This window comes from Physella acuta, unplaced genomic scaffold (assembly GCF_028476545.2).
Source record: "Physella acuta isolate Inbredline_101_S28 unplaced genomic scaffold, ASM2847654v3 ptg000890l, whole genome shotgun sequence".
NCBI lineage: Eukaryota > Metazoa > Mollusca > Gastropoda > Physidae > Physella > Physella acuta.
The window spans coordinates 540,927-568,782 of record NW_026732407.1 but is presented as its reverse complement, the minus strand read 5'-3'; the positions used below and the strand labels follow the sequence as shown (position 1 = coordinate 568,782).

General features: G+C 37.5%; 1 protein-coding gene across 1 annotated transcript; it reads right to left on the bottom strand.

The window, feature by feature from the left end:
* Positions 1–145: 145 nt before the first annotated feature.
* On the bottom strand, positions 146–27,856 carry LOC131952759 (uncharacterized). The gene is made up of 13 exons (XM_059315584.1): positions 27,770–27,856; positions 26,661–26,775; positions 16,226–16,320; positions 14,887–14,981; positions 12,168–12,320; positions 11,450–11,639; positions 10,803–10,916; positions 9,308–9,449; positions 6,734–6,864; positions 5,302–5,415; positions 3,750–3,879; positions 1,826–1,938; positions 146–1,190 (listed from the first exon to the last, which is right to left on the bottom strand). The coding sequence occupies exons 1-13, from the start codon at positions 27,831–27,833 to the stop codon at positions 913–915; spliced, it is 1,734 nt and encodes a 577-aa protein (XP_059171567.1). The 5' UTR covers positions 27,834–27,856; the 3' UTR covers positions 146–912.

The window sequence follows — 27,856 nt, the reverse complement described above, 5'->3', positions numbered from 1 at the left end:
TTAACACTCAGTCTCTGTTTAATATTAAAGAAATAAATAAAGCAATCTCACTTAAAACTAGCTTTTAATACCAAAGAAAAATGACATATTATATTCATTATCAGTTTAACATGAAAAAAGGTATGCTATACTAATTATATTTTGATAAATTTGTTAGCAAGCAAATATGGTAACAAAAAGACTAACGTAATCATAATTTGTTAGCAAGCAATATGGTAAGAAAAAGACTAACTACATAATCATAATTTGTTAGCAAGCAGTATGGTAAGAAAAAGACTACGTAATCATAATTTGTTAGCAAGCAGTATGGTAAAACAAAGACTTAGTACTTAATCATAATTTGTTAGCAAGCAGTATGGTAAAACAAAGACTTAGTACTTAATCATAATTTGTTAGCAAGCAGTATGGTAAAACAAAGACTTAGTACTTAATCATAATATCAACCATTCATGAAGCTGTATCAAAACAAAAGGTAAACACAATTTAAAAAAAAAAACCTTAAATAAGCCGGCAGATACCATTCAAATGTCAAAACATAGACTTAGTACTTAATCATAATTTGTTAGCAAGCAGTATAGTAAAACAAACACTTAGTACTCAATTATAATTTGTTAGTAAGCAAAATGGTAAGACAAAGACTTGGTACTTAATCATAATTTCTTAGCAAGCAATATGGTAAGAAAACGACTTAGTTCTTAATTATAATATCAACCATTCATGAAGCTGTATCAAAAGGTAAAAACAAATAATAATTTAAAATAAACACTTTAAATAGAACGGCATATACCATTCCAATGTCAAAACAAAGAATTTGTACTTAATCATAATATCAACCATTCTTGAAGCTGTATCAAAAGGCAAAAACAAATAATAATTTAAAATAAACACTTTAAATAGAACGGCAGATACCATTCAAATGTCAAAACCTAATAGAGCTGCACTTAATCTTGTGATGATTATATTCAACACAACAAAGAGCATCAAGATCAGCCTCATTGGAGAGATAGTGGTAGCAAAGTTTTTTGGAGGGGCGTTTGGGGCGTTTGGGGCTTGAGCTGTTCCACACATAACTACCTCTTCTTGTGGGTCAGCATCCACTTCTTCTGTGGTCAAAATTTCGAAACGTTCAGGAGGGTCTAGCTCTGCTTCGGGGTCACTGTTTTCTGGACAACTAGCATCTTCACTCATGTCTGAAATCATACAAAGATTTTTTCGCAGGGAATGTATTTTCGCACACGTATGCTATTACACGCGACCAATTTTCATTCATTGTCGAAAGAACTGAAAAAATAGATTTTTCAGTACATTTTTACTTATTTGCTACTTAATCAGTATGACCCGGTGCTGTCAGCCCCCCCCCCCCCCTTTCACTGACCTTGTGATGATACTAATCTACCACAGCGACAATCTCAAATAGCACCTTACTCTCGTTAGCGAGTCCTTAAAATCAAGGACAGCGGACTGCTGTTTTATTAGCCCATCTTTCCCACTATAATCTGACATTGAACGTCTTCACCACCTTTCCCACTATAATCTGACATGAAGCGTCTTCACAAACTTTCCCCCAATAATCTGACATTGAACGTCTTCATAAACTTTTCCCTTATAATAAGTAATTGAGCGTCTTCACAGGATGATTCTAGCCGAAACCCCTTCCTAGACTCATAATTGAATAACCATATATTGACACATGAAATTCAAGAGCCAAATTATGCAATATCTGACATCATTGCTTATTAGTAGGATAGTTTTTAGTAAGTTCAAAGCATCATTTATCTCAAATACTAACACACTATTCTGAGAAAAAAGATCAGCACGTATTTACCTGAGAAAATATCTTTTTTAAGTAGAAACCAGCTAATTCCTCTCAGCTTAAAGTCTACCGGCAGTTTATTCATGTCCCATGAATCTTGGCATTCATATTCATCCACTCCAATGCTGAACAAAGAAAGACATTTGAAATAAAACAGATATAAAAACCTTTCATTCGCAAGCTTGTAAATGCACTGTAAATAAGAAAATAAATCAAACTTTTTAAAAGTAAAGCTCTGATCTCTAAAGTAAGTAAAAGATCTAACGACTTTGTTTAATGTTCTTATTTTTAGAGCATTTAAAAACTTGTTATTATAACGTTTTTATATATGTTTTATTTTCCACTTTTTATCACATCGTTCTAAGCTGACACTACATATGAGAACTAAGTAAACTCATTTGCATTAATAATTATCATTAAAAAAGTTTTTAAAAACCCACGTTTTCTGATTGAACTAAAAAGTAGAAAATAAATGCTATACATCACAATAATGCAAGCGATCACTCTACTATAAGCGATGTATTGAAAAGTAATGTATTGAAAGAAACATAAAATGCACCATAAAATTTTTGTTTTTCATTTTTGTATATTTTTCAACAACGTTTTGGAGAAACTTTTTTTTTCTCTTTTAAGTATATACCTACATGTATGAATCGAAATTGCATTGAAACAATCCATTTGTATCCATGATTAACTATCCATTTCTATCCATGATTAACTATCCATTTCTATCCATGATTAACTATCCATTTATATCCATGATTAACTATCCATTTCTATCCATGATTAACTATCCATTTATATCCATGATTAACTATCCATTTCTATCCATGATTAACTATCCATTTATATCCATGATTAACTATCCATTTCTATCCATGATTAACTATCCATTTCTATCCATGATTAACTATCCATTTCTCTAACACAATGCATTTCTAACACATTAAGAAATTGTGAAAAACCTATCTGTAAAGGACATGTGTGTTTAGTAATCAGCATATACCCTACATTGCACTTGATCGATCCCCGCTAATTATGTAATTATTTTTTACCAACACCAAAACAAAGTAATAAAAGGTAAATCCCCCCCACCCCCCGTTGAAATGTTTTTTAAAGGGGAGAAATTGTGTTTTCCTAATTCATCAAGAGAAGTAATGAGTGATAAATGACTAAATGTAAACAATTTTCAGACACAATTAGAATTTTTGTGAAAGGTGATACATTTTTTTTTAAATTTTGTTTGATGGACATGCCGACAATTAGCCCTATAAGTTTGAAAAATGAAAATTGTTTTACAACGTATTCAATATTTTTTTTAAATAGTTAATTTAGACACTTAGCACATTAGATGTATAACACTTTGACGATGAAGTCCATTTTTTTTTATTTCTTATATTTCTTTGGTATCCGTTGTCTGCGGTCACATAAATTCTGAATTAAACTTTATATATTATATACGAGAAAGTTTAGGGGAGATCACTCCCGCTTTATTCTAATAGGTATTGTTAGGGTATGTTATTGTAAATGTATCCGAATTTTCGGCTGTTTAGTTATTTCTTTGCTTTGTCACAAATATCGTTAAATGTGTAGAAAAGCACAATGCGTTTTGACCAATAACTGTTTTTTAAAGTATTTTTCTCAAACAAGTACAAGATTTTAAATTATAGTCCTATAATTTACGTATAGCGGGTACCGAGGTCTAGTATAGCTGTAGATTACTGTTAAAGTAAATTTTATTTAAAGTAACTAAACTAAACTAAACTAAACTAAATGACAAAAGATCTCAAGTCTCAAGTATTATAATATCATTTTTAACTAGAAAAACAAAATATAATTAATAACTTTTTTTCTAACAACACAATTAATCTTACTCTAACTTTATTTTTAAATAGTTGTCAATGTATAACAACATAATGATTCCCCTCTTACTTACCATAATGGATTTTCCGTGACTCCATTCTGGTACGAGTACAAGAGAACGTAGTAGTGCAAGGTCATATCTTTTGCGTGTTGAACTCTTGCATAATTCAGCAGTGACTTAAACGCATCAAATGAAGCATTGTCTGCATTGTAAGACAATATAAAATCATTACGTGCTTGTGATGTCTGGAAACAATAAATGGTAACGGGGATAGTTTTGGGATACATTGGTAGATTTGGGATACATTGGTAGATTTGGGATACATTGGTAGATTTGGGATACATTGGTAGATTTGGGATACATTGGTAGATTTGGGATACATTGGTAGTTTGAATGGGATCCTGCATTGCCAACCCTGCTCTGTTGGGTACCTGACTCTACACCACACAGCTCTGATGGGTACCTCACACTACCCAGCTCTGATACCTGACTCTACTCCACCCAGCTCTGATGGGTACCTCACACTACCCAGCTCTGATGCCTGACTCTACTCCACCCAGCTCTGATGGGTACCTCACACTACCCAGCTCTGATACCTGACTCTACTCCACCCAGCTGTGATGGGGATCTAGCTCTTGAGTCGAGTAGGGGAAACAAAAGTGACTGTATCGTGCTGACATCGCTGTCCACACGAGTCGAGTAGGGGAAACAAAAGTGACTGTATCGTGCCGACATCGCTGTCCACACTACCCCAGTAGGGAAACAAAAGTGACTGTATCGTGCCGACATCGCTGTCCACACTACCCCAGTAGGGGAAACAAAAGTGACTGTATCGTGCTGACATCGCTGTCCACACGAGTCGAGTAGGGGAAACAAAAGTGACTGTATCGTGCCGACATCGCTGTCCACACTACCCCAGTAGGGGAAACAAAAGTGACTGTATCGTGCCGACATCGCTGTCCACACGAGTCGAGTAGGGGAAACAAAAGTGACTGTATCGTGCCGACATCGCTGTCCACACTACCCCAGTAGGGGAAACAAAAGTGACTGTATCGTGCCGACATCGCTGTCCACACGAGTCGTGTAGGGGAAACAAAAGTGACTGTATCGTGCCGACATCGCTGTCCACACGAGTCGAGTAGGGGAAACAAAAGTGACTGTATCGTGCCGACATCGCTGTCCACACTACCCCAGTAGGGGAAACAAAAGTGACTGTATCGTGCCGACATCGCTGTCCACACGAGTCGAGTAGGGGAAACAAAAGTGACTGTATCGTGCCGACATCGCTGTCCACACTACCCCAGTAGGGGAAACAAAAGTGACTGTATCGTGCTGACATCGCTGTCCACACCATCCATTCTTATGCGGAGGTCAAGAACTCTACTTCTTCTGCCCTATTTTGGTATGAAAGGAGAGCTTTTGTTTTATATTGAACTGACCACAAAATCTCTTCAAATGCCGCGGTCAATGAAACAATAAAAACTGTAGATTATCATCTTGGGAATGGTCCAATACATTCAATTTAATACCAATGCTTGCATGCATCTGTTCTTCTGATACACAGTTGTATATATTTTAAAACAATAACAAATATTTACAGTGATATATAATTACCAATACTTACACGGTAGTTGTAAATTAGCATAAAATAAACACCCTTGAGGCTTATTACCATAATCATCGACATTAGTATGTCCATCAGGAGAAACCAATAGAATTGCGTATCGCACTGACCGGTCTGTTGGTATAAAAATATTTCAATTTATAGATTGAAGTACTGGCTGTGATGCATTTAAATGTTTAAATTAATATGATTTACCTACAGCGTATAGTTGGCCCACAAAGTAATTTATAGTTAATTCGGAAAACAATAAATTGTTTATTGTTATTGACGAACTGGTTTAATTTTATCAACTGTGATATAACAATACGTATTTTACATTAGTGCTAAAAATGTTGATCTTGTTATTTCTTGATAGTGCAGTTGAGACCGTGCAGTTTCTGCTTGTTAATTTTCATTTAAGTTTTTTTGTTTATAGAGTAGATCTAGCTATTATGCCAGAAAAGGCATTTATCCCAATTGTATAAATGCCCGAAAATAATATGCCCGCAAACCGTTAAACGGAATAAAAATAAGATAATGTATAATACCAGGTAGAAGTTCTTTATGAATTTGTATTTAATATTGTAATAACTAACACAATTCGAAGTTGATAAATTGCTATAGCCTATATAGTTATTTAAAAAAAAAACACGTATTTAATAAGTTTGATAATGAATCCGATACACTAAATGCATTTTCTCACTTGATACTTCTTTACTAAATTCTAAAAAATTCCATAAGGTGATGTTATGTTAACAAGATTGAATTTTCACATTCCAACCGTCTTTTGCTTAATGTTGCGAGCATTTTGTTAAGTTGATTACGCTACATCATCTACTACAGGTGTTGGGGTCAGACATTTTTCTCCTGCAAGGGGGGGGGGGGGAGGGGAGAGACACGCGAAGTTTTCAGGGGGTGGACCAGAACTTTAGGGAGGACATTGGTTGAAATATATACTTTCTATCTATCGTTTGTTTCTTGATAGTAAATAATTGACAATAAAATAGTTTCAATTTTATACCATTTTTTTTCAACAAATAGTATCCTTACTAACTGACATAAAAAAAAACAACTAGAAAAACTAACAACATATTTTTTGACAGGCAAATAATAGTCAAGGTAGACCTAATTTAATAAACACAATGGGCATAAATGCCACATAAAGCTACTAATACATAAAATCAGCTCATGAGCTTCGTATTCCGACTTTACACCGATCACCAATAACTAATTTGCAAACTGGCTGGCCAATGTCCAAATTTAAGAAGATTATTAGTAATCGGCCGATCAAAGGTGTTATGGTATTGGCCAATTAGCAATTTTTTGAAATTACCAATTTCGGGATAGGGCCGTAGTATATACTTACACAGACACGAATGTTTTGTGGTGAATCGTCATTATTGCCCTTAGGTCTTACCCACTTTCATGTTTGTAAAAAATGTTTTTACTATACCTGTCCATGTCTTTTCATCACCAGAAAACTCCACATCCAAGTTAAAAGCAAAACCATACAAATCATTTGTCACTTTATAGTTAGTGTCAACTTGATAATTGTCACCCGGTCGGGGACGAAATTCAAATATACTGTAAAAGAATTGAGTCAAGTTAATGTTTCGACTTAATTCGTTTGATTACTACGGGTCAAAACAATACGATTTACATGTTATTTCTTATAAGATTAGGTCATTTAATGAAATGCAATGTACTATATATACTGTCTGATGTACTTTACTGTTTGATGTACTGTACTGTCTGGTGTACTGTACTGTCTGGTGTACTGTACTGTCTGGTGTACTGTACTGTCTGGTGTACTGTACTGTCTGGAGTACTGTACTGTCTGGTGTACTGTACTGTCTGGTGTACTGTCTGGTGTACTGTCTGATTTACTGTACTGTCTGGTGTACTGTCTGGTGTACTGTCTGGTGTACTGTACTGTCTGGTGTACTGTCTGGTGTACTTTACTGTCTAGTGTACTGTACTGTCTGGTGTACTGTACTTTCTGGTGTACTGTACTGTCTGATGTACTTTACTGTTTGATGTACTGTACTGTCTGCTGTACTGTCTGGTGTACTGTACTGTCTGGAGTACTGTACTGTCTGGTGTACTGTACTGTCTGGTGTACTTTACTGTTTGATGTACTGTACTGTCTGCTGTACTGTCTGATGTACTGTACTGTCTGGTGTACTGTACTGTCTGGTGTACTGTCTGGTGTACTTTACTGTCTAGTGTACTGTACTGTCTGGTGTACTGTACTTTCTGGTGTACTGTACTGTCTGGTGTACTGTACTGTCTGGTGTACTGTCTGATGTACTGTACTGTCTGATGTACTGTATTGTCTAGTGTACTGTACTGTCTGGTGTACTGTACTGTCTGGTGTACTGTACTGTCTGGTGTACTGTACTGTCTAGTGTACTGTACTGTCTGGTGTACTTTACTGTTTGATGTACTGTACTGTCTGCTGTACTGTCTGGTGTACTGTACTGTCTGGAGTACTGTACTGTCTAGTGTACTGTACTGTCTGGTGTACTGTACTGTCTGGTGTACTGTACTGTCTGGTGTACTGTACTGTCTGGTGTACTGTCTGATGTACTGTATTGTCTGATGTACTGTACTGTCTGGTGTACTGTACTGTCTGGTGTACTGTACTGTCTGGTGTACTGTACTGTCTGGTGTACTGTCTGATGTACTGTATTGTCTGATGTACTGTACTGTCTGGTGTACTGTACTGTCTAGTGTACTGTACTGTCTAGTGTACTGTACTGTATATAGGTTTCCCAAAAGATATTTGTAGAAATGCAAGACAATCCCGAGAGTCCACAGTCCGACGGATTTTTTCCCGAAAAAACCGAGAGCCCCCTATCCAATTGATGTTTTTTTCCGAAAAGAATTCTAACCAATAGATTACGCAAAAAGGATGGAAGCAGCCTTTCTTTTTAAACTTATTTGTCTAAATAATTTAAATTATCAAATTTGACAGATATTTGTTTTAAAAAAATTATATAAAATTGCGTAAATTTATTTTTAAATTACAAAACAGACACAAACACATCTAATGTGACACTCTATTTAAATTTATCAACGGACGAACTCCATAGCGTCGGGGAATAGATCACAAGGTCAACATGCGGTCGACGATAGTGACTACAACTATAAATAAATTGAAACGATAGAAAATTTACATTACTCATTATTTTATTTTCTTCTAGATCAATACAAAGATTAAATCTGACTATTTCCCGAAAGACATATTTTACCCGAATGCCATTTGCCCGAAGGCCATTTTCCCCGAATGAACACATAGCCGAATGCGACAACTGCCCGAACGGACACTTGCCCGAATGGGACAAATACCCAAAAGGACACATACCCGAAGGTTGTTTTCCCCCAAAAAAAATTTTCATTTTTTTTATTACCAAGAATGCGATGTTGATAAATATGAATTTTAAATTCTTGATTATTAACACAATTACAAGCGTACAAAACACAAAGGTATTTTACCTAGCAGCGACGGAAAATTGGTACTTTAGATACCAATCTTTATTTATTTATTTTTAAAATGAATGTAATATATTATAATTAATTATGTCGATTTTATGTCACATTGCATTGTCATCGGGTCTCAACCTACATGTCAAGGTTGAAAGAAATAGGTCCTGAATTTTTTCAAATTTCGACCATTGAACGACGACCGACAAAAGCACAACATACAGAGGAATCAAGTGAAATTTTAGCTTGTGAATATAATGTGCTGTTTAGGCGGAGACTGTAAAAATTAAACTAGACGATCAGTTTCCCTTTGGTCAACAGTCCATTTAGTTTTGTTTCACTACTGTTTGAATAGGATTTTTAAAAGCATTTTCACCTATGTTAGATCGCTCAGTTGTAACACATGTGGCATCAATGCCACAATGCCCATAACTTATGTTGAATATTAGATAACCAACAGCAATGCATTCACAATAAAGATAATAAGCCTGGTAATTTGATGTTCTTTAAATGCATAACAATAAAATGCCCAGCTGCTTACGGTGCTACAATCCTAATTTGACTACACTGCCCAGGAGACACCATTTGGTTGTACATTGAATATGTTCGGATGTTGACATACATATCAATCGTTTCTGGGTCAAACTTGATAAATCGTATATTCTGTTTTTCTTGTCTGGCATCTGTTTTAAAAAAATATTGGACAAATTCAAAATATACTATTTTATAAAGCTTTTGCGTTTACGTTTGTGTTTGAGTTTGTTTGCGTTTGCGTTACGTTAGCTTTTGTGTTTTTGTTTTTAATTGTGGTTGGTTGTGGTTAGGGTTAGGTTTAGAGTTAGTGTTAAGTTGAAGGTTTTGTGTTATTTCCTAAAACGTCCATATTTGCATATTATATATATATATATATATATATATATATATATATATATATATATATATATATATATATATATATATATATATATATATATAATTGGAAAAATAATATATTTCCTAAACCCGGGCAATACTGCTTAATAAACACGCAAGTCACGGTCCTTTACAGATAGGTTTTTCACAGAGGTCAGTGCATGACCTGGCCTGGACGGCTAGTATATTTAAATACACGTCAAATATTTATTTTAAATAGCCTCAGACATGTTATTTACTGCTTAGTATTACAGTTTTCATCATCGTCTTGTGAGGACTAATACAAATTTACAACAGCAATACTTCTTTCTGACATGCACTTTCATTAATTGAGGATTATTTACTTATGCATAACGATAAACGTCTATTTTTTAAATTTATTTTTAATTCTGAAAATGTAAATGTTTAATAATCATGTATGTGTAGATGTAGGTGTAGATATAGGTAGGAAAGGGTCAGTAATGAGTAAAATGAAATAGAATAGGGAAAAAGACAGAGAAATGGTTATCATCAATAGGGACAATGAAAAGGGATTGGGACTCAATTAGGGAAACGAATGGGTTTAAGTCATGGATCAGGAGAGTGATAGAAATAACGACAAGGTTATGGATTTCGAAGGGGGACGGATAGGATAAGAATAAGGTTGTTCATATTTATGTTTAAGTTTACTTTTTTTTGTTTGTTTTTGTGTTTATGGTTGTGGCTATAGCTAGGGTTAGAATTAGAGTTATATATATATATATATATATATATATATATATATATATATATATATATATATATATATATATATATATATATATATATATTTCAAATGTCCATATTTGCAGACAATTTTTTTTCATTCACAAAATCTGGCCAGCACTTGGTATATGCTGTATAATGAACACACAAGCCACTGCCCTCACACAGAGTCTATAAGTTTTTCTCAAATGCCAGCCTCGAGCCGGGCCGGCTAGAATATATATATATATATATATATATATATATATATATATATATATATATATATATATATATATATATATATATATATATATATATATATATATATATATACAGGCCTATATATTTATTGCATGTAATTTCTTACATTATAACTTAATCCTATAGTTGCAACTTACATTCCTTGAATTTACTGATACATGATGTAGAGCAGATATATCCTTCAATGCATGCCCTGTACTGCTCATAAAGAGAAGAGCCGTCAGTATAGTAAGCCTGAAGTCCCACAATGTCTGCTCAGAAATCGGGAAATGATAAATGGTTCTCTGGCGTACTGGAAGATTGTTTAAGGTTAAGATTGTATGTTTGATAAACTAAAATGGAAGCCCCTGGACTAAAATTGCGAATAGTTGGAGTGTTTGAGCAGGCGAGGTCGAGTAGTTTTGAATCTGACTGCTTACCCGAAGGTCTCGAGTTCGGATCCTGGACTGGAGTCTCTATGACGTAATTGAGTTAATATTGCTCAAATAAGGACCACTTTTTCCGTCCGCCCCTCCCCCACGGAATTAAAAGTACCCCCCCCCCCCACCACACACACCACCACGGGAGTGAAACATCTGAAAGAAAGACTGCTTTTAATGTAAACTGCTCAAAAGCTACTCTTATATTGCAGTATTTTAAAATGTTGTTCATGCATGTCAATATTGTTCTTACTCTGCCCATTATCAAATTTTAAAATGTTGTTCGCTGCATGTCAATATTGTTCTTACGCTGCCCATTATCAAATTTTAAAATGTTGTTCGCTGCATGTCAATATTGTTCTTACTCTGCCCATTATCAAACAAAGCCATGACAGCAGTTCGACAGTGCTCTCCTCCTTTCTCTGATGCAACCCTATCCTTGCATTTAGAGTTGATGTTTGCAGCATTAGAATTGGCTACTTCTTTGACAACAACGATCAGGATTGGATTCACGACTTTTGATGGGTTGGCGGGTGGTGCGTATAAAATGTTTCTCTGTTGAAAGATATGTTTATTGACATTAAAGATAAGCCATAATATTTATAAAGAAAAGCGCGTTAAGAATTTTAATTTATCTATAAAGAAAACTTACTTTTATTATTTTAAAAAATACAGTTACCTACCCAAGTCTTTGTTAGAAACGCTAGCCAATTTAAAAAAAATTAAAATTAGAACTTTGAGCTTTTGCTAACGGGAAATGGTTAAGTAGATAACAGATACTACAAAAGGCCATTTTAACCATACAAACAAAGTTGTCTCAAATTCATCCAATTAATGCTATAACATACACACGCACCTGTTTTCGGTCATGCATATACACACGCACACACGCACGCACGCACGCGCACAGACACGAACGCACCATTTACAGTAATAAGCGCACACACAGCGTACTCGGAGCGCCTGTGGTAGTGTAACAGGTGGTTCCCGAGAGCTATCAGTGAGGCCTTTGTATGAACATCAATTTTAGTTAAATTAAGTGAATTCAGTTTCTAGTAATTCTTTTATTCCTAAAGAACGTACCTTTCCAATAATTTTGTTGTCGACTTTAGAAACATTGGACCAGTAGCCTCTGACTTTTAGGAGTCCGACATCCCAGATCAGCACAGAGTAACTTACACCTGCCTCAATGTGCCAACTCAAGCTGGGTCTGTTACGGTAGATTTCTGCGCCAAGCTTTACAAGATAGAAGCGTTAAGATAATTGTATCCAGCATGTGATTAGCAGGGTATGTTTTGACATGAATCTGAACTATTTGTCCTTTTCTAAAGTTTTGTTTAAGAACAGAGACAACTGCTCATGGTTCCGACAATATTTGTCTATTCAACAAAAGTCAATAGGCTGATCCTCTGGTGTCGCTGTGGGTTCAGCTGAGAGTAAAGTCGTGTTTTATTCAGGTATGAGACTCATTATGCTAATGACAACAGCCAGCCTTGCACGTGGTAAAATGTAATTGCAGAATATGCTAACCAAAATGAATGTGTAGGTCTCATATAGCAGATTCTTGGATATAGAATATAGCGTATATTTGGTACGCGGAGCTGTGATTGCAGGTGTTGGTCATAGTTGCTTTAGCTACTGCGGGGATATGACGACAGGTGTTTTGTCTACAGAGAGTCTTTGGCTACAGAAGGATATGACGACAGGTGTTTTGTCTACAGAGAGTCTTTAGCTACAGCGTGGATATGACGACAGGTGTTTTGTCTACAGAGAGTCTTTAGCTACAGCGTGGATATGACGACAGGTGTTTTGTCTACAGAGAGTCTTTGGCTACTGCGGGGATATGACGACAGGTGTTTTGTCTACAGAGAGTCTTTAGCTACAGCGTGGATATGACGACAGGTGTTTTGTCTACAGAGAGTCTTTGGCTACCAGGGGATATGACGACAGGTGTTTTGTCTACAGAGAGTCTTTGGCTACAGCGGGGATATGACGACAGGTGTTTTGTCTACAGAGAGTCTTTGGCTACAGCGGGGATATGACGACAGGTGTTTTGTCTACAGAGAGTCTTTGGCTACAGCGGGGATATGACGACAGGTGTTTTGTCTACAGAGAGTCTTTAGCTACAGCGTGGATATGACGACAGGTGTTTTGTCTACAGAGAGTCTTTAGCTACAGCGTGGATATGACGACAGGTGTTTTGTCTACAGAGAGTCTTTGGCTACTGCGGGGATATGACGACAGGTGTTTTGTCTACAGAGAGTCTTTAGCTACAGCGTGGATATGACGACAGGTGTTTTGTCTACAGAGAGTCTTTGGCTACCAGGGGATATGACGACAGGTGTTTTGTCTACAGAGAGTCTTTGGCTACAGCGGGGATATGACGACAGGTGTTTTGTCTACAGAGAGTCTTTGGCTACAGCGGGGATATGACGACAGGTGTTTTGTCTACAGAGAGTCTTTGGCTACAGCGGGGATATGACGACAGGTGTTTTGTCTACAGAGAGTCTTTGGATACCAGGGGGATATGACGACAGGTGTTTTGTCTACAGAGAGTCTTTGGATACCAGGGGGATATGACGACAGGTGTTTTGTCTACAGAGAGTCTTTGGCTACCAGGGGGATATGACGACAGGTGTTTTGTCTACAGAGAGTCTTTGGCTACAGCGAGGATATGACGACAGGTGTTTTGTCTACAGAGAGTCTTTGGCTACCAGGGGGATATGACGACAGGTGTTTTGTCTACAGAGAGTCTTTGGCTACAGCGAGGATATGACGACAGGTGTTTTCTCTACAGAGAGTCTTTGGCCACCGGTGTTTTGTCCACAGCTAAGGTTTGATCACAGGTGTCTGGCACATACATTTTAAAGATTTAATTAACATGGGATAAAAATGTGTGTAATTATATTTTAAGTTGCGACATGATGAAATATTATGATTATTTATCCTGTATATAAACACAAGTCGTCTCGACCTACAGATGTAATCCTACTGGTATATTTGCGTGCTATTGAACATTAATTTATCTAAACATAAAAAGTATTAGGGTAGAGATGTGCAATTCGTATAGTCGTGCTATTTGTACCACCCTTAATTCGCTTAAACAGACCGATAGAAAATTGGGGGGGGGGGGTGTCATGTTTGCATCATTCTGGAAGATGAAATCTTTCTGCTGACAGAAATTATAAAACACAAGCGGTAAGGGGGTCATCAATAAATGACGTCACGCTTTTTTGACGATTTTACCTCCCCCCTCCCCCCGTCACACGTCAGCAGAAAAAGCCAAACCCCAACCCCTAAATTGACGTCAAACCTCAGCCTACAACCCCCCTCAAAATTGCAGTTGAATTTGTTTTAAACAGCTATATTTTCCCTAAATCTTGTCTGAACTCTGTCAAAATAGAGTATTTTAATCAATTGTTATTACAATTATGGTTAACCCATCTATGATCAATACACCTATGATCAATACACCTATGGTCAATACACATATGGTCCATACAACTATGGTCAATACACATATGGTCAAAGCTCCGCTGCCATTCAGCGATCTTAAGCCTTATAGTTTTGTCTTTGCCAATTAGAATTATCTTTCTTCACTTTCCTATAATCAGTAAATTTAAATCAGCATAAAAATGTGATAATGTGAATCAGAATACCGACTACAATTTCTACGTTAAAGCGATTTCCAACTTGTTTAACCCCTTACATTGAGATATTGTTTTCCTATTTGACAACAATTGCTACACTATAGGTCTGTTACTTCCAAGTTACTTGTAACATTGTTACCTTCTAATCTTACCTTCAGACGTTTTGGTACTGCCCTACCATTTGCGTTAATTTGAAACTTATTAACTGCCGGCATCGGAGCAGCTTTTCCACACACATCGACGGATTCTAGAAAAGTTGATTGTTACACAATTTACACAGTTCTTCTGTATTAGATCAACTTGTTACAAAGTTGGTTCAATAGTTACAGAATTTGTTTCGAGTAAAAGAATCAGTTAATTCAAAGATTGATAAATCGTGAAAAGCTTTGATCTGTTAATAAAATATTTGTTAAAAGCTATCGATCAATAGTTAAACGTTTCTTTAAACAGCAAGCAAAGAATTTCTACTGAATTTTTTCTATGGACTATTGACGTTACCTTTTCGTAAAACTATATCCTAGGAATACCTTCACTATTTCTTAATTTAGACGATTGATGCTATGTTTTCAAAACATATTATTATTGTAAGACCAACAAGAATTGCATCTGTTAAATTATAAATGTGAAAGAAAGAAGAATAGCATACGCCGCTATTAAGTTGTTTTATTTTCTACTTTTCAGTAATTCATAATTCATAATTTGTGATTTCGACACTGCCAATGCTGCGACTGAAAATATTTTGCTTTAAAACACCCTCAGTAGCTCGTGAATGTACGCAGTGTTTCTTCCAGACCCTTTTCTCCGGGGGGGGGGGGGGGGGCACTTGATATTTCCAGGGGGGGGTCAACATTTACCGGGGGGGGGCGGACACTAGTAAAAGTATATTTTTACTATATAAATTCCATCTCGTTCGGGGGTGGGGGGGGGGCGGTCAACATTTACCGGGGGGGGGGGGCGAACACTAGTAAAAGTATATTTTTACTATATAAATTCCATCTCGTTCGGGGGTGGGGGGGGGGGGGCGGTCAACATTTACCGGGGGGGGGCGAACACTAGTAAAAGTATATTTTTACTATATAAATTCCATCTCGTTCGAGGGGGGGGGGGGTAGATGCCTGGAAGAAACTCTGAAGGCACGGAAGGAGGTTTTGCATGCGGTGGTGTCTGCGTAGAGAATTATATATATAGAAGATAAGGGATAGTTGTAAGTCAATGATACTGCTAGCTACAATTTAAAGATAAGTTGAAAACAATTAGAATTACTCTGAAGTAAATATTGTAGTCTACTTGAAGCAAATAATGTTTACTTGAAGTAAATAATGTAGTCTACTTGAAGTAAATAATGTAGTCTTCTTAAAGTAAATTATGTAGTCTACATGAAGTAAAAAAAAATTAGTCTGCTTGAAGTAAATAGTGTTGTCTACTTAAAGTAAATAGTGTAGTCTACTTGTAGTAAAAAAAATGTAGTCTAATTGAAGTAATATCATTTACCTTGGGGGCTTGCAAAAATAACACTAAGATCAGCTTTGGGGCTTACAGATGTCGGGATGCCAGCCCTCTCCAACACAGATTCCACTTTACCTGGTCTAGTCAATACAAAATTATTGTCTACTTTAATTATTATAACAAAGTAGCGTGTTTAATGTATTCAAATAGTTATTTATAGCACACATGTATAGGTGTAAACATCATATTAACATACTACAGAGTAGAATAAAAGAATTTTTATATTGTTACAGCAATCTGAGTAGGTCTTGCTACCACCTTTACCTGTATGTCTTGCTACCACCTTTACCTGTATGTCTTGCTACCACCTTTACCTGTATGTCTTGCTACCACCTTTACCAGAATGTCTTGCTACCACCTTTACCTGTATGTCTTGCTACCACCTTTACCTGTATGTCTTGCTACCACCTTTACCTGTATGTCTTGCTACCACCTTTACCCTATGTCTTGCTACCACCTTTACCTGTATGTCTTGCTACCACCTTTACCTGTATGTCTTGCTACCACCTTTACCTGTATGTCTTGCTACCACTTTTACCCTATGTCTTGCTACCACCTTTACCTGTATGTCTTGCTACCACCTTTACCCTATGTCTTGCTACCACTTTTACCTGTATGTCTTGCTACCACCTTTACCTGTATGTCTTGCTACCACCTTTACCTGTATGTCTTGCTACCACCTTTACCTGTATGTCTTGCTACCACCTTTACCTGTATGTCTTGCTACCACCTTTACCTGTATGTCTTGCTACCACCTTTACCTGTATGTCTTGCTACCACCTTTACCTGTATGTCTTGCTACCACTTTTACCCTATGTCTTGCTACCACCTTTACCTGTATGTCTTGCTACCACCTTTACCTGTATGTCTTGCTACCACCTTTACCTGTATGTCTTGCTACCACCTTTACCTGTATGTCTTGCTACCACCTTTACCTGAATGTCTTGCTACCACCTTTACCTGAATGTCTTGCTACCACCTTTACCTGTATGTCTTGCTACCACCTTTACCTGTATGTCTTGCTACCACCTTTACCTGTATGTCTTGCTACCACCTTTACCTGTATGTCTTGCTACCACCTTTACCTGTATGTCTTGCTACCACCTTTACCTGTATGTCTTGCTACCACCTTTACCTGAATGTCTTGCTACCACCTTTACCTGTATGTCTTGCTACCACATTTACCTGTATGTCTTGCTACCACCTTTACCTGTATGTCTTGCTACCACCTTTACCTGCATGTCTTGCTACCACCTTTACCTGAATGTCTTGCTACCACCTTTACCTGCATGTCTTGCTACCACATTTACCTGTATGTCTTGCTACCACATTTACCTGTATGTCTTGCTACCACCTTTACCTGCATGTCTTGCTACCACCTTTACCTGCATGTCTTGCTACCACCTTTACCTGCATGTCTTGCTACCACCTTTACCTGCATGTCTTGCTACCACCTTTACCTGTATGTCTTGCTACCACCTTTACCTGCATGTCTTGCTACCACCTTTACCTGTATGTCTTGCTACCACCTTTACCTGTATGTCTTGCTACCACCTTTACCTGCATGTCTTGCTACCACCTTTACCTGTATGTCTTGCTACCACCTTTACCTGTATGTCTTGCTACCACCTTTACCTGTATGTCTTGCTACCACCTTTACCTGAATGTCTTGCTACCACCTTTACCTGTATGTCTTGCTACCACCTTTACCTGTATGTCTTGCTACCACCTTTACCTGTATGTCTTGCTACCACTTTTACCCTATGTCTTGCTACCACCTTTACCTGTATGTCTTGCTACCACCTTTACCTGCATGTCTTGCTACCACCTTTACCTGTATGTCTTGCTACCACCTTTACCTGTATGTCTTGCTACCACCTTTACCTGTATGTCTTGCTACCACCTTTACCTGAATGTCTTGCTACCACCTTTACCTGTATGTCTTGCTACCACCTTTACCTGCATGTCTTGCTACCACCTTTACCTGCATGTCTTGCTACCACCTTTACCTGTATGTCTTGCTACCACCTTTACCTGTATGTCTTGCTACCACCTTTACCTGTATGTCTTGCTACCACCTTTACCTGTATGTCTTGCTACCACCTTTACCTGCATGTCTTGCTACCACCTTTACCTGTATGTCTTGCTACCACCTTTACCTGTATGTCTTGCTACCACCTTTACCTGTATGTCTTGCTACCACCTTTACCTGAATGTCTTGCTACCACCTTTACCTGTATGTCTTGCTACCACCTTTACCTGTATGTCTTGCTACCACCTTTACCTGTATGTCTTGCTACCACTTTTACCCTATGTCTTGCTACCACCTTTACCTGTATGTCTTGCTACCACCTTTACCTGCATGTCTTGCTACCACCTTTACCTGTATGTCTTGCTACCACCTTTACCTGTATGTCTTGCTACCACCTTTACCTGTATGTCTTGCTACCACCTTTACCTGAATGTCTTGCTACCACCTTTACCTGCATGTCTTGCTACCACCTTTACCTGTATGTCTTGCTACCACCTTTACCTGCATGTCTTGCTACCACCTTTACCTGTATGTCTTGCTACCACCTTTACCTGTATGTCTTGCTACCACCTTTACCTGTATGTCTTGCTACCACCTTTACCTGAATGTCTTGCTACCACCTTTACCTGTATGTCTTGCTACCACCTTTACCTGTATGTCTTGCTACCACCTTTACCTGTATGTCTTGCTACAACCTTTACCTGTATGTCTTGCTACCACCTTTACCTGTATGTCTTGCTACCACCTTTACCTGAATGTCTTGCTACCACCTTTACCTGTATGTCTTGCTACCACCTTTACCTGTATGTCTTGCTACCACCTTTACCTGTATGTCTTGCTACCACCTTTACCTGTATGTCTTGCTACCACCTTTACCTGTATGTCTTGCTACCACCTTTACCTGTATGTCTTGCTACCACCTTTACCTGTATGTCTTGCTACCACCTTTACCTGTATGTCTTGCTACCACCTTTACCTGTATGTCTTGCTACCACCTTTACCTGTATGTCTTGCTACCACCTTTACCTGTATGTCTTGCTACCACCTTTACCTGTATGTCTTGCTACCACCTTTACCTGTATGTCTTGCTACCACCTTTACCTGTATGTCTTGCTACCACCTTTACCTGTATGTCTTGCTACCACCTTTACCTGTATGTCTTGCTACCACCTTTACCTGTATGTCTTGCTACCACCTTTACCTGTATGTCTTGCTACCACCTTTACCTGAATGTCTTGCTACCACCTTTACCTGTATGTCTTGCTACCACCTTTACCTGTATGTCTTGCTACCACCTTTACCTGTATGTCTTGCTACCACCTTTACCTGTTTGTCTTGCTACCACCTTTACCTGTATGTCTTGCTACCACCTTTACCTGTATGTCTTGCTACCACCTTTACCTGTATGTCTTGCTACCACCTTTACCTGTTTGTCTTGCTACCACCTTTACCTGTATGTCTTGCTACCACCTTTACCTGTTTGTCTTGCTACCACCTTTACCTGTATGTCTTGCTACCACCTTTACCTGTTTGTCTTGCTACCACCTTTACCTGTATGTCTTGCTACCACCTTTACCTGTATGTCTTGCTACCACCTTTACCTGTATGTCTTGCTACCACCTTTACCTGTATGTCTTGCTACCACCTTTACCTGTATGTCTTGCTACCACCTTTACCTGTATGTCTTGCTACCACCTTTACCTGAATGTCTTGCTACCACCTTTACCTGTATGTCTTGCTACCACCTTTACCTGTATGTCTTGCTACCACCTTTACCTGTATGTCTTGCTACCACCTTTACCTGTATGTCTTGCTACCACCTTTACCTGTATGTCTTGCTACCACCTTTACCTGTATGTCTTGCTACCACCTTTACCTGTATGTCTTGCTACCACCTTTACCTGTATGTCTTGCTACCACCTTTACCTGTATGTCTTGCTACCACCTTTACCTGTATGTCTTGCTACCACCTTTACCTGTATGTCTTGCTACCACCTTTACCTGTATGTCTTGCTACCACCTTTACCTGAATGTCTTGCTACCACCTTTACCTGTATGTCTTGCTACCACCTTTACCTGTATGTCTTGCTACCACCTTTACCTGCATGTCTTGCTACCACCTTTACCTGTATGTCTTGCTACCACCTTTACCTGTATGTCTTGCTACCACCTTTACCTGTATGTCTTGCTACCACCTTTACCTGAATGTCTTGCTACCACCTTTACCTGTATGTCTTGCTACCACCTTTACCTGTATGTCTTGCTACCACCTTTACCTGAATGTCTTGCTACCACCTTTACCTGTATGTCTTGCTACCACCTTTACCTGTATGTCTTGCTACCACCTTTACCTGCATGTCTTGCTACCACCTTTACCTGTATGTCTTGCTACCACCTTTACCTGTATGTCTTGCTACCACCTTTACCTGTATGTCTTGCTACCACCTTTACCTGTATGTCTTGCTACCACCTTTACCTGTTTGTCTTGCTACCACCTTTACCTGTATGTCTTGCTACCACCTTTACCTGTTTGTCTTGCTACCACCTTTACCTGTTTGTCTTGCTACCACCTTTACCTGTATGTCTTGCTACCACCTTTACCTGTATGTCTTGCTACCACCTTTACCTGTATGTCTTGCTACCACCTTTACCTGTTTGTCTTGCTACCACCTTTACCTGTATGTCTTGCTACCACCTTTACCTGTTTGTCTTGCTACCACCTTTACCTGTTTGTCTTGCTACCACCTTTACCTGTATGTCTTGCTACCACCTTTACCCTATGTCTTGCTACCACCTTTACCCTATGTCTTGCTACCACCTTTACCTGTATGTCTTGCTACCACCTTTACCTGTATGTCTTGCTACCACCTTTACCTGTATGTCTTGCTACCACCTTTACCTGTATGTCTTGCTACCACCTTTACCTGTATGTCTTGCTACCACCTTTACCTATATGTCTTGCTACCACCTTTACCTGTATGTCTTGCTACCACCTTTACCTGTATGTCTTGCTACCACCTTTACCTGTATGTCTTGCTACCACCTTTACCTGTATGTCTTGCTACCACCTTTACCTGTATGTCTTGCTACCACCTTTACCTGTATGTCTTGCTACCACCTTTACCTGTATGTCTTGCTACCACCTTTACCTGTATGTCTTGCTACCACCTTTACCTGTATGTCTTGCTACCACCTTTACCTGTATGTCTTGCTACCACCTTTACCTGTATGTCTTGCTACCACCTTTACCTGTATGTCTTGCTACCACCTTTACCTGTTTGTCTTGCTACCACCTTTACCTGTATGTCTTGCTACCACATTTACCTGTATGTCTTGCTACCACCTTTACCTGTATGTCTTGCTACCACCTTTACCTGTATGTCTTGCTACCACCTTTACCTGTATGTCTTGCAACCACCTTTACCTGTATGTCTTGCTACCACCTTTACCTGTATGTCTTGCTACCACCTTTACCTGTATGTCTTGCTACCACCTTTACCTGTATGTCTTGCAACCACCTTTACCTGTATGTCTTGCTACCACCTTTACCTGTTTGTCTTGCTACCACCTTTACCTGTATGTCTTGCTACCACCTTTACCTGTTTGTCTTTCTACCACCTTTACCTGTATGTCTTGCTACCACCTTTACCTGCCTTGATTGACCTGCCCACATTTCACATCGTTACATTTCCCGCAAAGATCAGTAAGCGACCTTTTAAACATCATTACACTTACAATAGGGGTTAGTAAGCGACCTTTTAAACATCATTACACTTACAATAGGGGTTAGTAAGGGACCTTTTAAACATCATTACACTTACAATAGGGGTTAGTAAGGGACTTTTGAAACATCATTACACTTACAATAGGGGTTAGTAAGGGACCTTTTAAACATCATTACACTTACAATAGGGGTTAGTAAGGGACCTTTTAAACATCATTACACTTACAATAGGGGTTAGTAAGGGACCTTTTAAACATCATCACACTTACAATAGGGGTTAGTAAGGGACCTTTTAAACATCATTACACTTACAATAGGGGTTAGTAAGGGACCTTTTAAACATCATTACACTTACAATAGGGGTTAGTAAGGGACCTTTTAAACATCATTACACTTACTATAGGGGTTAGTAAGGGACTTTTCAAACATCATTACACTTACAATAGGGGTTAGTAAGGGACCTTTCAAACATTATTACACTTACAATAGGGGTTAGTAAGGGACCTTTTAAACATCATTACACTTACAATAGGGGTTAGTAAGGGACCTTTTAAACATCATTACACTTACAATAGGGGTTAGTAAAGGATCTTTTAAACATCATTACACTTACAATAGGGGTTAGTAAGGGACCTTTTAAACATCATTACACTTACAATAGGGGTTAGTAAGGGACCTTTTAAACATCATTACACTTACAATAGGGGTTAGTAAAGGATCTTTTAAACATCATTACACTTACAATAGGGGTTAGTAAGGGACCTTTTAAACATCATTACACTTACAATAGGGGTTAGTAAGGGACCTTTTAAACATCATTACACTTACAATAGGGGTTAGTAAGGGACCTTTTAAACTTCATTACACTTACAATAGGGGTTAGTAAGGGACCTTTTAAACATCATTACACTTACTATAGGGGTTAGTAAGGGACCTTTTAAACATCATTACACTTACAATAGGGGTTAGTAAGGGACCTTTTAAACATCATTACACTTACTATAGGGGTTAGTAAGGGACCTTTTAAACATCATTACACTTACTATAGGGGTTAGTAAGGGACTTTTGAAACATCATTACACTTACTATAGGGGTTAGTAAGGGACTTTTCAAATATCATTACACTTACTATAGGGGTTAGTGAGGGACTTTTCAAACATCATTACACTTACAATAGGGGTTAGTAAGGGACTTTTCAAACATCATTACACTTACTATAGGGGTTAGTAAGGGACTTTTCAAACATCATTACACTTACAATAGGGGTTAGTAAGGGACCTTTCAAACATTATTACACTTACAATAGGGGTTAGTAAGGGACCTTTTAAACATCATTACACTTACAATAGGGGTTAGTAAGGGACCTTTTAAACATCATTACACTTACAATAGGGGTTAGTAAAGGATCTTTTAAACATCATTACACTTACAATAGGGGTTAGTAAGGGACCTTTTAAACATCATTACACTTACAATAGGGTTTAGTAAGGGACCTTTTAAACATCATTACACTTACAATAGGGGTTATTAAAGGATCTTTTAAACATCATTACACTTACAATAGGGGTTAGTAAGGGACCTTTTAAACATCATTACACTTACAATAGGGGTTAGTAAGGGACCTTTTAAACTTCATTACACTTACAATAGGGGTTAGTAAGGGACCTTTTAAACATCATTACACTTACTATAGGGGTTAGTAAGGGACCTTTTAAACATCATTACACTTACAATAGGGGTTAGTAAGGGACCTTTTAAACACCATTACACTTACTATAGGGGTTAGTAAGGGACCTTTTAAACATCATTACACTTACTATAGGGGTTAGTAAGGGACTTTTGAAACATCATTACACTTACTATAGGGGTTAGTAAGGGACTTTTCAAACATCATTACACTTACTATAGGGGTTAGTGAGGGACTTTTCAAACATCATTACACTTACAATAGGGGTTAGTAAGGGACTTTTCAAACATCATTACACTTACTATAGGGGTTAGTAAGGGACTTTTCAAACATCATTACACTTACAATAGGGGTTAGTAAGGGACCTTTCAAACATTATTACACTTACAATAGGGGTTAGTAAGGGACCTTTTAAACATCATTACACTTACAATAGGGGTTAGTAAGGGACCTTTTAAACATCATTACACTTACAATAGGGGTTAGTAAAGGATCTTTTAAACATCATTACACTTACAATAGGGGTTAGTAAGGGACCTTTTAAACATCATTACACTTACAATAGGGGTTAGTAAGGGACCTTTTAAACATCATTACACTTACAATAGGGGTTAGTAAGGGACCTTTTAAACTTCATTACACTTACAATAGGGGTTAGTAAGGGACCTTTTAAACATCATTACACTTACTATAGGGGTTAGTAAGGGACTTTTCAAACATCATTACACTTACAATAGGGGTTAGTAAGGGACCTTTTAAACATCATTACACTTACTATAGGGGTTAGTAAGGGACCTTTTAAACATCATTACACTTACTATAGGGGTTAGTAAGGGACTTTTGAAACATCATTACACTTACTATAGGGGTTAGTAAGGGACTTTTCAAACATCATTACACTTACTATAGGGGTTAGTGAGGGACTTTTCAAACATCATTACACTTACAATAGGGGTTAGTAAGGGACTTTTCAAACATCATTACACTTACTATAGGGGTTAGTAAGGGATTTTTCAAACATCATTACACTTACTATAGGGGTTAGTAAGGGACCTTTTAAACATCATTACACTTACTATAGGGGTTAGTAAGGGACCTTTTAAACATCATTACACTTACAATAGGGGTTAGTAAGGGACCTTTTAAACATCATTACACTTACAATAGGGGTTAGTAAGGGACATTTCTAATGAGATATAGACCTGAAGGAAAGCAATTGAGACAGTAGTGACCTCTATGAAGAAACCTAAAAATCATTTAAGTCCCTTGATCAGTGTGCATTTTCTGATAGGTATTGGTGGTCTGTGTTATTTTAAATGTGCCGGATTTTTTAGCTATTTAGTTATTTTTTTGCTTTGTCACTTACATCGCTCAGCTTGTGATAAAGCACATTACGTTTTGACCAATAACTATTTTATAAAATACGAGCCGGCCCGCGGCATAACATACGCCGCTATTTAGTTGTTGTTTTTTCTACTTTTCAGTAATTCATAATTTGTGAATTCGACAGTACCAACGCTGACACTGAAAATATTTCTTTAAAACACTATAAGTAGCTCGTTAAGGACCATAACCCCCCCTTTCCCCCCCCCCCCCCCCCCCCAACGTTTAAAATCGTTTCAAACTAAATTATCTGCCCCTAATAGCCGTCACTACACCCGACTCCACGAAGGTAAACATAGCGTGAACCACAGCTCACTAAGACCATGTAGGGGTGGGGATGGTAGGGAGCGCGTTTACAGCTTGTTTTCTAGCGTCTCCCAGAAGAGAATTATATAGAGAAATTTTTCTCAAACATGTATAACCTTTAAATATACAGGCCTATAATTCACGTGTAACGGGTACCGACGGCTAGTAACTTAATACGCATGGAAAATAAAAGCGGCTAGGCATAAAACTGACCCCACGATTCTTTCAAAATATAATGTTTTGTGTCAGAAAGTGGTGAGCTGTACTCATATCCCATGGTGACCAAACATGTATGATAACATATACCGTGAAACTTTTAAACTAATGATAACATATGATGCATATTAAGTGAAACTTTTAAACTAATGATAACATAGTCATATAGGTTTTAAAATATTGATTACCACATATCTCTAAATGTTAGGGTAAAACTAAAATCACATCTCACCTTAAGTTAAAACATGGGGTGTAGGGTGTGGGTTGATCACCACATATCTCTAAATGTTAGGGTAAAACTAAAATCACATCTCACCTCAAGTTAAAACATGGGGTGTAGGGTGTGGCTTGATTACCACATATCTCTAAATGTTAGGGTAAAACTAAAATCACATCTCACCTCAAGTTAAAACATGGGGTGTAGGGTGTGGCTTGATTACCACATATCTCTAAATGTTAGGGTAAAACTAAAATCACATCTCACCTCAAGTTAAAACATGGGGTGTAGGGTGTGGCTTGATTACCACATATCTCTAAATGTTAGGGTAAAACTAAAATCACATCTCACCTCAAGTTAAAACATGGGGTGTAGGGTGTGGGTTAATTACCACATATCTCTAAATGTTAGGGTAAAACTAAAATCACATCTCACCTTAAGTTAAAACATGGGGTGTAGGGTGTGGGTTAATTACCACATATCTCTAAATGTTAGGGTAAAACTAAAATCACATCTCACCTTAAGTTAAAACATGGGGTGTAGGGTGTGGGTTAATTACCACATATCTCTAAATGTTAGGGTAAAACTAAAATCACATCTCACCTCAAGTTAAAACATGGGGTGTAGGGTGTGGGTTAATTACCACATATCTCTAAATGTTAGGGTAAAACTAAAATCACATCTCACCTTAAGTTAAAACACGGGGTGTAGGGTGTGGTTTGATTACCACATATCTCTAAATGTTAGGGTAAAACTAAAATCACATCTCACCTTAAGTTAAAACACGGGGTGTAGGGTGTGGGTTAATTACCACATATCTCTAAATGTTAGGGTAAAACTAAAATCACATCTCACCTTAAGTTAAAACATGGGGTGTAGGGTGTGGGTTGATTACCACATATCTTAAGGCAAGTTTCTCCAAACCATGGCCATGTTTTGCTTCTGAGATGATCGAGAAGCTTCGACTGATCTGAAACGTTGCATTGAGTTGTGTTCTGTGTTCTATGACATAGACTTAGTGTCTTATAAGATTATATGTGATGTGTTATGGCAGAATAGCATTTAAATTAGTAAGTCAAAATCTCAAGTCTAATATCAAAAACCGAACGACGATTTTTTTAGAAGATTCGATTATTATGGCATAATCGGATAGCAGTTTTGAAGACTCTAAATAATTACATGTAGATTGGATATAGAATATGTCTCTAAAGTCGATATCTATTATATCAATATATCTCATTAGATCTATATGTTCTTGAACTGGCTGGCCAATATCACCTCACATTGACAATGAAAGGTCCCGAATTTTTGTGAAATTTGACTGGCCAACCAGTATGCGAACTGGCTTAGGGCAACCGGCCAATGTCCGAATAAGAATATCATGATAAGATTTTAATTTTTAATTAAGGGACGTAACAGAACCAAAATTAGTAAATTATCCATGCCCATGATTACTTTTTACTGCAAGATGAACTGACATTTTGAAATAAGCGGCAGTTTATACATTTTTACGTCTCCAGTGTGTTAGTGTGTGTGTGTGTGGGGGGGGGGGGGGGGATTATAATATTAAAATGTTTTACCATGTTTGTCACGTCGAGGTGGGTTATATATTACATATTTTCGTGTTATATAATATATCAAGGATCATTAGTCTTAGTTTAATTTTCTAAGCAATGTAAGGTAAATTAAATTTCTTAAAACGGTAAAACCTAGTGCTAAATGCATCCTAAAATTAAAATCTTAGCATTGAAATTATATTGCAAAACGCTTAATTTCAGACAATATGTTCAACAAAATAACACTGTCTGTGCCGCCCAAAGCCTTTGATTTCGTTCTTTGTTAGTTTATTATAGATCTAGAGTCAGGCTACTCGTGAGGTGCCAGAACTTCAGGCTTTGGTCGTAAAATATATAAATAGAAGTAAATGTATAAGAAAGAAAAAAAATAGCGAACTACTAACTTACCTGCATTTATTGCTGGTACGGGAAAAGAAAATACAACTAGAACAGTAGTAATCAGCGCGTACATTTTACTTTAGTATGATGCTGCGG